At 39.2% G+C, this 14,294-nt stretch overlaps 1 protein-coding gene and 1 long non-coding RNA gene across 6 annotated transcripts in view; one reads left to right on the forward strand and one right to left on the reverse strand.

Moving 5' to 3' along the window:
• LOC111264223 (band 3 anion transport protein) overlaps positions 1 to 14,294 on the reverse strand; it is a 59,701-nt gene that overhangs the window by 34,682 nt on the left and 10,725 nt on the right. For 4 of the 5 annotated variants that reach the window (XM_022839917.2, XM_086969998.1, XM_086969996.1 and 1 more), the window contains exons 2-5: positions 6,194 to 6,397; positions 1,596 to 1,798; positions 596 to 695; positions 244 to 326 (exon numbers count right to left, since the gene is read on the reverse strand). In XM_022839917.2, the coding sequence (XP_022695652.1) occupies positions 244 to 326; positions 596 to 695; positions 1,596 to 1,798; positions 6,194 to 6,397 (590 nt within the window). Of the gene's footprint in view, positions 1 to 243; positions 327 to 595; positions 696 to 1,595; positions 1,799 to 6,193; positions 6,398 to 9,233; positions 9,401 to 14,294 lie in introns of those variants that run through there. The other variant, XM_086969997.1, reaches the window with a different exon arrangement.
• LOC147752977 (uncharacterized) lies at positions 3,909 to 12,702 on the forward strand. Its single transcript, XR_015312617.1, has 2 exons — positions 3,909 to 4,311; positions 11,656 to 12,702. It is a non-coding gene; the product is annotated as an uncharacterized LOC147752977 (long non-coding RNA).

The following is a 14,294-nucleotide window of genomic DNA, read 5'->3' on the forward strand; positions in this document are numbered from 1 at the left end:
GTTGATCACATTCTTTAACCAATGTCTGATTAGGGCTTTGCAGGAAAATTCAAGAAGCAGCCCTGAGAGGTTTATCGTTTAGTTTTCTCATTGCTTAAAACGAGGTAGGAATTCTATGAAGCGTTACGTGAATGGCACGAGTCAATTTTGACAACTATAATTTCAGAAGTCGAATTGCTTTATAAATGCACAATCTGAAATCCCCGGTAGCTGATAGGTATACAAGCAATACGCGTTTCTAACCTGTCTCGAGTATGCTCACGAAGCTTATCCTTTCGCTCGCGGCCGCCAGGATGACTTTCCTCATCGCCGATAATGAAGCCGACCTTTATAAACAAATGAAATAGAAGAAAAATGAAGTTACAAGGTCGGCTATTACATCGCTCTGCTCGATGCACTGCTTCTGGCTAATGCTTTCCTATTGAATTTGCGTCGGTAATTGTTTTTAATGCCCCAAATTGACACCTTCTTCTTAACGTAGCAATTGTAGGGTTATAAGAATAAACTTAGTCTTCTCCGTTGGAATGATATAGATAAACGACAATGTCCAAGTAAAAATATATGTGGCAATATATATTGCCACATAGCACTATACCTTAGGATGTTCGTCCAGGGGGTTTCGGGATCGGGGTTCAGGGGACGTAAGTGGCTCATCGCCGGTGTCCACACGATGGAAGTCTTGTACCGGTAAGCCACTGAATAAAAAGTGCGACGGTAGCAATTAGAAGAACGATTTCTGATAAATAATGTAACTTCATTAGTAAAAATTGCTTATTTAGCTAGTTCGAACTGTCCATTTCAACAATTCTATCATTATCACTCAATCTCCATAGCGACTGGATACTCGATACATACATAAATATTGAAAAATGTACATAATCATCGTTCTACTTGTGAGTAAAAAGCCTGTTCTGGCAATATTCTAGCACTGAGCAAAGAAATAAGTGTACATTCTACTACCAGCCAGTTTGGTACTTTATGATAAGGCTAAAGTAATTTTGACTAGAAGTGAATCTAACTGTTTTCTATACGCTTCGTTTATGTTGCCTAATGATTGATTTGCTTTAAAAAGATATGTTCGACACTCATACACTTGTCGTGTGACCCCCGTTGTATATTATTGATGTAACTTCAAAGCGTCTAAAAACAAGCTGTACGGTTTCGAAGCCTTATTTTTAAAGGCTTAACGCAAATATGCCTCTCTAACCGTAGGGGTTATACGTCCACTTGGTCCTGACTATATTAACTGATATTCGAATCTGCACGTTGCTGGGATGGCCAATCAAAACTTTCTAGTTGAATAAAACTTAATTCAAGATCTGATTTATGAACCTTTGATAAATGACGAGAACAACAACAACAACGATCGTTCGAACATCGTAGGGTGTCGGTCAACGAGGAAGACGAGACGACGTCTGAGAAGACGAAGAGATAGGCGCTAGGCCTTTAACAAGGCTTGGTAGCAGCCGGACTTTACGGCCAGATTTAAGGCTTTCAGTATAGAAAAGCTAGGTGTTGCGAACGAAAGTATTAATTTATTTATAATAACACGCCTCTTGAAACGTTTGTGAGTTTCTTTGAAACCTTAAGCTCACCCTGGTGGCTCTTTAGCTTTCTTCAGTAACGACGGTCGTTTTTCTGAAGATCGATTGCCTGAGGCGCCAGTCTTGTCTTCGGTGATAGAAGCCTGACATTGACGAGGTCCTCCTAAATTGACCGTCGTTTGTTCGCTCTCCTCGTACGAAGAAGGAAGGAGCGGCACGTCAGCTCCATCGTCCGGCGAACTACCTTCGACGTCCTGAAATAAGCAGGGCTCTATTGAGTTACGTGTTAATGCAGGTCAGGCCGAAGACCGCTTTTATATGTAGAAGGTAAGCGTTTGCTGTTAATGACCCTAAAGCAAATAGGCAACCTTGCTTAAAGGCATTAGCCCTTTACTTTCTGTTTATTAGTAGCTCACAAATGTAGGTCAAGTAAGGTTAGCGCCGGTTCGTTGTATGCCATCGGAGAAGAGTACGATCAGAGTGTTTGCGTAACTTGAGTCGTTATATGTCTCACGTCAGTTGAACAGATTTTAAACATAAATCTCATATTTGTGTACTTCATCTTGCTATAGTCATCTGTTGATGCAATGGACTTCTAGACTTGTACAGGATTTCTTTCTTTCTTTCTTTCTTTCGTTAAATAACCGTAACTTTTTTGAAAGAAGTTTAACGCCAACTTCCGACATTTTAGTGAACCCTTCAAATAGAATGAAAACGATTAGTTTTCATGTAAATAGATCTGACAATAAACAAAATACTACTTTTAGCATACATACTCAACGTTAAATACATTGTTGTTTTTATGTATAGTCTTTTTTGGGATCATAACTGCAACTAACTACTGATAACTTAAATTTACTACAGGTCTAAGTGTTTAAACGGAAGTCTGAATGGTAGCTACCGTGGTAATCAGCGGTACGTCTCGGTCTGCCTTCAGCTATGGAGTTTTATAAGACAGGTACTTGATCACTTCTATAAATCTTCATCTTGAACCGAATTGCCTAGAGCTATAGTTCACGCCTATGTCGACGTAAAAACGACTAATGTGCTAATTATATTTATAACGTAACATTAATGATATGCTGGGCCGAACTATTTAGCTGCAACATCAACCCCTTTCTCTTTCTCTTTAGCCTTTTAAGGAGTGGGCGCGCCACAGCTTATATGAATGTATGTATATTGTTTACATACTCTGCAGCAGTCCGCGTACGCATAACACGTATCAACGTAACGCAAAAACAAAACAATCGGTCAAACATGTTTACAATGAAACTTTATTGCTTCATATGATAATAGAGCTTGCCATATTAGGCCAATCATATTGCGGTTCGTTGTAGGGCCGTGAAAAACGACCGACTAACAAACAAATACACTGCTACACAAAGAGATAATTATTTTTTGATATAGGACAGGAATGACCAGATCACCCTTCGGGCACCACACAACGAGTCCGCATTGCAGGGCGTCACTGGACAGTCCTGTTTATAACATAACCCTTTCTCTCTACTAGAGGAGCTAAGGCTCGTATATTACGTCAGACGACTGCGCGATAATGCTCCGAAATCGAAAAAGCTATGTGTTTACTCAATTCGAAGTAATGCGAAGCCGTTCCCACCTCTGATTCCGCCGCAGGAATAACACTATCTTCTGCTAAGCGATGTCGTTCTAGTGTTTCAGTACAGAACATACAAACATTTCTATCGATTCGTTTAGCTATCCACAATCACTGTAATTCTACTTAGTTCTGCGAATTCGGCGGCTTTTAATGCTAAACCTTGTAATCCGTAATATGACTGTATCGTTCAAATCTTAAATAGTATTCTGTATCCGTTATGGCCTCGGCTCAAATAAATGAATTGGAAGACGTCCTCTTTTGCAATAGGGACCAGTAGATGAGACTTTAACCTTCTATATAAGCTAACTTTCTTTCTGTCAGGTTTAGGTTCAGCGCTAGATATTGAAGCGATGCTTTGTTATTTCTAGGTAGATGAATACTGTTTCTCTCATAGAAGTGCAAAACGAAGCATTTGGAATTTCGAAATGTTCGAAAAATTCTTTTGAGGAACTTCTGAAAAGAATATAGCGCACGATTACAAAAAGCGCGGCAGGTTTACACTATTCAAAAGAGCACACCTGTATTAACTACTCAATGCCATGCTTTATGTTCTCAGACGGATCTGTTCTAGTGGGCAGTTGTTTTCCTCTTTTAAATCGTCCTATGACGATGTACATACATATATGTATGTATGTATGTATACAGTTTGATGCACGTGTATACAGTCGACGTTTGAGGCGGCAGTTCATCTGCAGTCGTAGCAGTAGTCAAACACAAGACGAAAGGACGATATAATAATAATAGCGGCTCGGTGCGATGGTACGTACTCTAGTGGGCTTTTTTGTCTTTATTTTACTGCTGCTTCCTTTTAGTAGGGTTTGGACGGGGGTGGAAGTACGTATACACATCGTTCAAGCCAAGAAAGAACAGAATCCTCTGAAAAATCCCATTTCATTTCGATTACCCGGCTGCCTCTTCGTAATAGTTCCTTTGCCCAGCCATTCCGTACAGATTCTATTCAGATCATATAGTACTGTCGGCGCTATGTGCTTCATTATAGACGCGTTCGTCGTTTTTGACTCTTTATGCTAACATACGTTAGTGAGGTTTAACGCGTTCAGATACGATGAGTTAAGTTCATATGTAAAGCACGCCTGTTTTCGAGCTTGTGAGAGTAACTGCTATGCTTATCAACGCCTTGTTACGATATCGGTAAGTATACCATATTATCGTAGGCTTAGATACTTAGAATTGCAAATATATCCGTGTCGTCATATATCGTACATCATGGCGGCTAGTACTTCTACTTTTCGTTGTTAAATAAACTAGCTGCTTCCCTTTAGATATACAACTTATTTAAATTTAGCTAACCCACTAAAAAAAACAATATACACATTGACTACTGGCTATTAGAACGAATATAGTAAATGCGAAAACTCTGTCGTTTTTAAACCTTTTTTTTTTTTTAAATAGGCGTCTACATGTGGTCATATCTGCGTGTTGCTGCTAGAGGCGAGCGCTATCAAGGGTACAAATATGAAAAGTCTTACCTGTATTTTCTACAACTACCGAAGCTGAAATATACCAACTTTTATTGAAAATACGCAAACATGTTACGTTAAAAATACTATCACGCCTTCTATCATGTCTTCTGTTTGTCGTACCGGCTCGCGCATTCATTTGACGAAGACATATAATCAAAGAGAGACTAAGGAAAACTCTATCCGCAAGTCATCTTATGTTCTTTCTAATAGCACTGTTTGCTGAATTCGTAAGGGTGAGCAGCACAGCCATCAGAAAGATGCTTTGCCCAGTGTCAAAATTGACGCTATAACCTCGCGGCCATCATCTCTAGTCGCGGCAGGAAGCACTAGTTTTTCTCACGGTGACACTTCACGGTCTAAAAAAACATCTTGGCGTCTCGCTTCGAGACCTTTTCAACACAGCTAAAGTACTTGAGCTGTGAATAGTTGTACTCTTTCGTTATGGGCGGTTTTCTCAGACCTATATATCTAACATTGCCTTGTACTCTTGAGCTGAAGTAAAAACGGCGTCTACGTCTAGTGCTTGGAAATAGAAATGGAAATTGTGGTCCGTCTTGCGATGCAAAATTAATTAAAAATACGAGTCGGTATCAGATGGATTGTTATTTAGACTGTGAAGAACATGTAATACTTCCATCGACAGTATGAAAAAGACATAATCATAAAAAGCCACGAAAACTCATCATAATTGAGTAAATAAACAAATCTGAGGTATCTGACCTCAACAATAGCAACCGCTCAGCTCGATGGCTAGACTTCTTGAACAAGGAATTTTCCGATTGCTTTCGTTATGGAAGAAATAGGTTAAAAAGGATTTATAGATGTCAGATTGCTGAACAAAAATAGATGTCTGAATTTGTCACGGACGCGCGAAAGGTTGCGCTTGTCAGGACATGGAAAACATATAATTCAAGTATCATGAATCTTGCGAGAAGTTGGATCCCCTGGCGTGGTCGTACAGCAGCGGGTTTCGGCGATATAAACAGCGTTTTTGACGGCCGTCAAACGCTCGCAGGAACCTATCGAGTAATATAGTGAATGAACAACTGCCACCTAGACTATATTATAGTATACGCGAAATAGACTTTGGCGTTCTAATTCATATCTGTTATTGATAAGATTGCAAAATAAGAAAAAGTTTAGCTATACCGTATATGGTCTGCTATGTGCCAAACGAAGTATAATGGTTGGTGGGCTTCGATCTACGAAATGTATCATTATAGACAAACTGGTCCGCTAACTATACGTACAAATTTGTGAAAGGCTTAAGAGAAACGTTGCATCATTCGCTCAAGATAATTCCACTTCAGAGATGTCAATATTATACACGCTCGAGACATCGATATTTTTACTGCCTTGAGAACTGATTCATTTGACTCCAACATGGCATTACGCACGCGACCTCTGAGCTCGACGATACCTGAGTCATCAAGTATCGTCGAGCTCAGAGGTCTCGGCTCAGTATAACTGGATTGTGATTCGCCGAAGCATCACGTTAGCTATATTATCTAAGTTTATCTTTTCTATTTACAAATATATGAGTGACTTACTTTTGCCTGGTGTCCGGGAAGGCCATACGCCCTCGTACGGCTATGGGGTCCTCCAGCCTCGTTTAGTTGAAGGCTGAGCCTACCCCCGCTTGGTGTATCGTTGGTAATTTCAAGTAAGTCAAGCCCAGAGCCAGCGCGCGGAGATCCGTCGGAACTTCCAGAGTTATTATTACCTGAGCCTCGATTTCGAAGCGGCACCAGATCCTAAAAACGGAGTGATACTACATTTAGCTTGCTTGTTCCTTATGCGATTTCTGTAGCGTATTAAATTAGAGCAAATTTCATAACGATATTAAAGCTCCATCTTATTTTTCCACGTAGCTCTTGAGAAGCCCAGGTAGGATTTTTGCATTTCAGGCGCTTGTATAGTACAGTCACCAAATGATTTTATTTCTCGTTATTGCCATTGCAACTATGCTAAATTGTGTATCAATATTTTTTGTGTGTCGATCTATCTAAATCGGCACCACGTATGTATACGTGTTACGACAGCTTATAAAGGGTTACCACTTTGACTCACTTGAAGGCCATTAGACTTGCGACAGTCTGGCAAAGTATTGCAGCTCTATTGCCTTGATAACATTTTCTTTTTTCCAGTGTTCTAAAATCACAGTTTATTATGATTCTTTGAGTAATCGTGCCACTTCGTCTGCAATTCACTGTTTTTGTTTATTTCGTCAATTTGTTATTATGCAAAATTTTATATTAACTTATCGCTAACACTTTCCACTATGTATGTCAATGCCAGAATTGAAAACAGCGAGATCCTTTGGACAGTTTTCCTCACCTATGTATATTAATTAATCAATTTTTTTCGCAGTAACGTTTTTAGTGCGCCATATTACCGGGTAAATAATTCTACACTGATCGGCAACCAGTGGTCTATTGATTGGTCTATATTCTTCTCTGATATTTTGCCGTCCCATTTACAATATTTAGACCCCTTAATTATGACTAAGTAAAACCGCTTTTTTTGGTGTTTGAATTTAATTACACGTAATTAGTGATTTGCGTTGTCACGTCTGAGCCTCCTGAAGTGGAACCGATCCAACTGCACAGACTACTATGAACTCCTTAGAAAATTAAACGTTCTACACGCCCATTAACTCTATAGACCCGACTTAGACATGAAGATAGTAATTACGGCCCAATTGGCCATCGATGTGCATAAAGATGAATAAATGAAAAAGTTCCGACGTTTACTATACGTATGATCAACGTTCAAGGAACTTAATATAATGCCCCAATCCGATCATGCCTAATAGATATATGTTATACTGTATTAGGCCAATACGAACTCTCTACGAACGTAGAAATGTTTGTCACTTACTTTAATTAAGCCTGCTGTAAGACCACTATGCCTAGAGCTTTTCTTTTATCCGAAATTACGATGCTTTGCATATATCGAATGTTTCAATAAATCATTCAATAATTCAATATGATACCCTCCACAGGACATTGGTATTTGTTTTTCTAATTATGAAACTATAATTACAACGATAAGCCTAAGAATACTGAACTGTAACCCTTTCAACGCTTCTCTGACTACTTCATTTATTAGTTTTATCATGTAATTAATTAGACCTCGCCTAGATGCGGTCCTTTCGCCGATGCTTTATTTTGCAGCAACGAAAATGAACGATGGGCGACGTTCGTTAGAGCAATTTCGTTCCCTTAATGCCGCAGCTGACATACGCTCTGAATAAAAATAGCAGATGCAGTACGCACCCGTGCTACTAGCATATGCCTTGTTATTACGCATACTGTTATATTATATACCTATATAATATATGAGGCAAATTCTACTCGTCGTGTAAAAAATGGAATTATCCTAACGCTTCAAGATATCCGAAGGGTCTTTTTTTAGTAATCAAAAGAAAAAGCTGGAAGGAAACAGAGATCATTTTCAATGGTCTACCAAGCCAGGAGTAATCTCTTTATGGTTGATAATTAATCAGATGCTTAACTGTATTCCATGTCATATTGGTTGGAAAGATGATTAGAAATGAGCAATAGAAGTATTGCTCATTACAGTAAACTTCAGATTTATTAGCTTTTCTTGTCTTGATTCTGACCCGGATTTAATCGGATAGGCCGATAGTGCTTGGCTAGCCCAGATAGGCGGTGGTGCGTCATTCAAATTCGCGCGGGCGATATCAACGGGCGCTAGCGAAACAAAATCCGACAACGTTTCAATTCAGTTATCTATGTCCGCGATAAGCCTATTTTTCTCATTCAAATGAACGAAAGAGTTGCTAGTGATATTTAAGAGCTATAGCAGACAACATTTGTACATAACATTATTATTCTGAAAATTTATTGTACATCCCTCTAACGATTTTTGATGTATATTGCCTGTCAAATCCACTGAACGATTAAGAGGATATACTTGTGTTCGGTACGCGATGCCTCTACCGTTTGTTGTCTAACACAGATCACTCACAGAGTTGATGTATATATTTTTTTTATTATTAGCACCACCAAGGTGTAGTAGCCATGAGCAGTAAGTGACAAGTTCTCGGCGGTAATAAAAAGGTATCGAAAAAGAAAAGTTTGCTCTAGACACAAGCTTGATCTCTTAAATGGCACCCTGGAACGTATCATGAAATTCTTATAGTGGCTCCTATTACACCAAAGTAAATACCTTTAAAACTTCATCCCAGGATGCTCCATTACATTAGATTTCAACTCTTATACGTTAGAATTGTTGAAGTCTTGTTTTGGAGTATTTTGAAATGCTGTCCAGTTCTGAAACGATTACCGTATAAATAGGTCGTTTGTATCAATTAGTTAGAATTGGCGCGCTCATTTGAAATCCGTACGAACCGTTGCGGTGAGCGCTTGTTTCACTTGTCACGATTCGGCCACGTCTGGTTGTCTCTTGACCCTCCTTCTATTCGCCGACAAGAAATCAGCTAGCGTTTATACTAGTAGTAAGCATGACGATGCTTCTTCCTGCTAATTACATTTATGAAGCTCGTTTCCTACAATTGTCATTACTGTCTTCGTCGTATTAGCCATCGCTTTAAGCAATACATACATGCATAGTAGATCAAGCAGATGAAAAACTCAAACATTCTTCATGAAGTAGTCCTATGCATTCTGTAGCAAGGAGATACAAGTGTGTGTGTGTTGGTGTGTGTGTGTGTGTATAGCGCTTCGGCCAAACAAACATCTGGCGGTCGCGTTTAAAGTTGATTCAATTTATGCTTGTTAACTAGTAATTTATGAGCTAATGTAGGATTTCGACGAGTAAGTAGACGGAAAGCGCCTGGCTTTGCCTACCTATATTTCTACGCGTGATTTTCATTCGACGCTAGGGAATCTTTTATAGCTAAGTGCATTGAGTACTTAATATCGGTTGCTTGTGCATCTTTACCTAGAATATTTGTAAATGCAGTTCGTTCTCGCCTTAAGTCTCTCCACGACAGGCTAACAACAAACATTTGCTTATTTTTACTCCTGTCTCAAAGAAGAATCCTTCAGGTTTATTTTGGACTTGCTCTCCGCTTCGTAACAGAAATCACTGTGCGTGCTGAATATGGTGCTGCGGAATACTAGCTAAACAAGGGCCTGTTGTTACAATAGATGTTTGACCTAGTCTCAGGTGAATTTATACGTAGCGGACAAATGCAATGTAATGCTGAGATAGCACTCCGTTATCTAGAATAGCTACCACGAAACTGTCTTCTCTCGAAGAAAAGAATATATACCTCAGAGCCATACGTAGATCACGTAAACGAAGTGATAACCTGTTCTCATAAAATCACTTCCATTCTACTGGATTTACGCGGGCAAAATTAGGCAAGAGAACCCTATCCCTTACAACAACTTTTGAGTAGTGGGTAGCTATATAAAAGATTTCCATGGACAATGTTCCAGTGTGTCGGCCGACACCCATTTCTGAGATGTTTTAAATATGACGGCCCTTAACACGATAAACAGGCAAGTTTGTTAGCTACAAATCAAAATTGATTACCCTGCCTCAATGGGTAAGAACGTAATTACGCGATTGGTAAAAACGAGACGGGGAAAAAGATGGATGTAAACAAACATAGCTACAGATCACTCATCTGACTTAGAGGAGTCACTGACTCCAATGTTCTACGCAACTTGAGCTACTTCTTTTTTTTTTTAGATAGCTACAAATAAAGTTTTGAGTACTAGGTCGGGAACTACGCTACCATTGTGGTATCAAATGGCCAACCTGCAGTTCGAGACGATCGTGTCCGCATCAAAGCTTATATGTAACGTCTCTCTACGTCCCGTCAAAAGTAGACAATTGTGTTGAGACTGTGGAGCGTCGTGCGGACTGCCCTTTGACCACCTGAAGCGCGGTGCTACGCGAGTCGTAAGATGTGCGCCTACCGCCTCGTAGCTATGCAATTTCCCTGATTAGTCCCTTCGTGTTCGTTGACAGCATTTTCCTTTTCTCATAATATACATCTCATACTTTTTTGCTCTAGTGTCTATTGATCTGATGCCTCAGATCAAAGCTGTCACCGAATTAGTATACAAGTTAGTACCATCCGCATTATTCGTTCTCGTATATATAGTGCGCCTAGATCACTCTGCTACTCGGCGGTTTCCTCCACCGCCCGCTCCAAGAGTATCGGACGTACACAGATCTATGACTTGCACGAAGAGTTTTCGCTGTATCATCATGTTTTCAGAATTTAAGCGCGATTTAAGCAAACTTTTTTCTGATAAGAGACAATGCTCCAGTATCAGTTATTGTTGCGTCTTTTGTATCTAGCCGACATTCCCTTTAACACCCGGTAGCAACATTAATTTCGCAAGTATGTCATTGTGAACATACAAGTTTTATTTTTTCACTGATATATCTATACTACAACAATAATAAGTCCTACGAAAATGCATTTCAGTTTTTTAATGCAACCTTCCTGTTAATGCTAAGATTGACATATGTATATATTTAAGAAAAAAATCAAATTTTCATCTGTTGTCTGGCGGTGCCAAAGACGATAGTTTCGCATGAACTTTGGTGTTTCTTTCTGTTACCGAGTTGATTTTTCACTAATAATTAACTAAGAAGTATATTTATTATGGGCTACAGAAACTAGAGGAAATCTTATAAGTTGTCATTTTTGGCATTAACATAAGTACGAGTTAAAACCAAATAACGATTGGGTTTCGCCTCAGTAAACAACAATCGAATTAAGCACATTAATTAGATTAAATGAAAGAACGTTAGTAATACTAAATATATATATATATATATATATATATATATCCATATATCCACAAAGAATGACCACTTATATCAGGGTGCTTGTGCTGGTGACCTCTTCTAGAAAGTAAACAAGTTCGTATTTTTGTATGATTACTTCATACTTTAATAGGGCCCGAATATCCTTATCTTCAAAGGAAAGGAAACTGGCTTGACACATATTTGAAGTTTGTTTACTATTTTCTATAATATCCCCAATGTTCTATTACAGGGAAATCACCTACCCATCGGCCATGACAATCAGTACAATCAATGAAAGCTTGCAGGACAGGAAATAAAATTGATCTATCCCCGTATCCAGTGCTAATGCCGTCACTTTCGATCCTTGTCGTAAAGAGCTTAGCGATTGCCGTTATGAAGCAATGGACACTTTTCATTACAAAAGGAGCCGCGGGGCTCAGTTTTCGGCCTGAATGTTACCTCTAAATATTACACGGGATGTACCGTTGTTCAAAAAGCAATGACAAACACTCCGAGTGTTAGAATATTGCATTTCCGCACGATGTACAGGCTAAAAACTTATACACAAAATACGTTTGAGCGGCATGTTTGAAGAACAATTATTTTGACATACCCTTGAATCAAAGATTATTATATATATATATATATATATATATAGTGCGGTGAACAATAGAAAAGTTTTTTCTAATTCGATATTTAGCTTCCGTACTGATGATGCTTCTGCCACACAACTTCTACTATTCCCTTTAGATGCGTACGTATGAAAAACAACGGCCGCCTGGCTTCTTTGCTGAGATGGTTGTTTATGGCGATCATATTCTGCTACCAGTATTTGGATCGGTATCTTCCAAATCTGTTGCTCGGGAAGTGCAATAAAAATAATTGCCAGAGAGACGTCGCCAAACAGGCCTTCATATCAATTATTTTTCTTTTACTTTGACCGTTTTGTAGTCGAAAGCATTTGCTGCAGCTACCCCGATGTGTCAATGAAGATTGAGCTTTACAAATCAGTCAAATGATATATATGCACAACGCTTAGAAGGCACACCTATACGAATGCCCCATACGACATATTCGTATGAGGCTCGCCCTAATATGCCCTAGACAAGGCCTATAATATTCAACAAAATCATAGTACGGCTTTACTATAGCCTAAGTTTAGTTATCACTAGCATCTCTCTCTACGTCGACTGATAACGCTATCGAGCACAGTCATTTGAACAAACCTACACATAGCGACGTTCCACCATAGAAGTTTATCAGATATAAAGGCAGACAGGATTAACACATCGAGAAACGTTTTTTCAATTAATCTGATTTATTGTTTATAATTATTACTCTGAATATCCGGACTGACCTGAACTAGCATCATTTTAAGCTCATAAGCCTCCGTTGTACATAGGCAACTTTTTATCGTTGCCAGCACGGTTGGTCACGAAAAATTCATGTAAGAGTTTCTTTATTTACACATAGATAGATAGATAGATAGATAGATGCCCATACGCATTCAAATAGATCAGCTCAGCCACTAGCTACCGCAACAATTAGGACATCACTCTTGTCTCCAGCCATAGGTGCGTGTTGTACGCCAATATATATATATATTCATTTTCGTATAATAACTATGCCCATAGGCTTCTATGTCTTGTTGCTGGCCAGTGGCAAAGAGTAATTATCGTTATGGTCATTTTAACCAGTCTCAGTTCTCGTGTTAGGATGTTAATTATGAGTGACGAAAATGGCCAGACTATGTTACACAGTCTCAAGCCATTCCCTGTGGGTCACGCAACAATGACCGCCGATCAATAGACCTGTTAAAAAGATCGAACATGAGTGTTTGTGCTGTACAAAGTTGCTTATAAGCAGATATTTGGATAAACAGGTGCGACTTTCGTATTGGTCCACTGATAGATTAGTGGCGACACATAGATGTTATCATCTCGATAGAATGGCGCAGACCGAGATATCTTCCATCTGCAAGTCCGTTGCGTTACATGAGCACAAGCGTACATACTTCAATCGAATTTCGATTTACCATTTATCGACAATATACGACGCATATTATGCTTGAAATTAACTAATACTGTAACAGAAATAGGATCCCGTACTTCACTGAACTCCCATTTGGTTCTTTATTGAATTTCTGACGGAACTAGAGTCACTCATATCGTTGCAGCCGACTATGCACTTTTGCTTTTTAGAAAAAAACGAAGTGCATTTGTTCGATGACGGTTATACAGCCCAGGCCAGCCTTAGCTCTGCGATATTCCTATAGAATGCAGTACGCGCGATGAAAGACCCTCCGCGACACTGCTGTATGAACGCGGCTAGAACTGAGCACAAACGATACTTGATATTAGCAGACGTGCACTCGCCCCACAAAACATTGATTAAAGGCCTAAATCCAGCTCTTATAAAGCCCTATTTTATTATATCCTATGCCCGTAGGTCACGGTACGCATCCAAGGACTCACAATCTGTAAGGGATCGCAACAACGACCTCTGAAATCCAACTGCTCTTAGCCTGGAATCCACTACTATGTCAATCCAATCCATTATCTAAGTAAACAGATTTAAAACAGTCAATGAAAACACCGTGGTTTTCTAAATTGAATAAAACAATGCCGTCTCAGATCGACCTGGATTTAGGCAGTGTGGCAAAAGTAGATTTTCGACTGCGTAAAATTAAACTTCAAACATTGCTGCACAGGCGATCTTCTATAGCAATAAGATAATCGGAACTCGCAAAAACTGGTAAATTGAGATTTACCTGAGTGGGTATGGATCAACTAATCGTATGGATCGGTTTTTTATGGTAACGTTTGCCTGTCGTTTAGCAACTAAGCCTTACGTTACTCGGTTGGTCGAGATAAAATATTGTCGGGGCTT

This window comes from Varroa jacobsoni, unplaced genomic scaffold, assembly GCF_002532875.2.
Source record: "Varroa jacobsoni isolate VJ856 unplaced genomic scaffold, vjacob_1.0 scaffold_836, whole genome shotgun sequence".
NCBI lineage: Eukaryota > Metazoa > Arthropoda > Arachnida > Mesostigmata > Varroidae > Varroa > Varroa jacobsoni.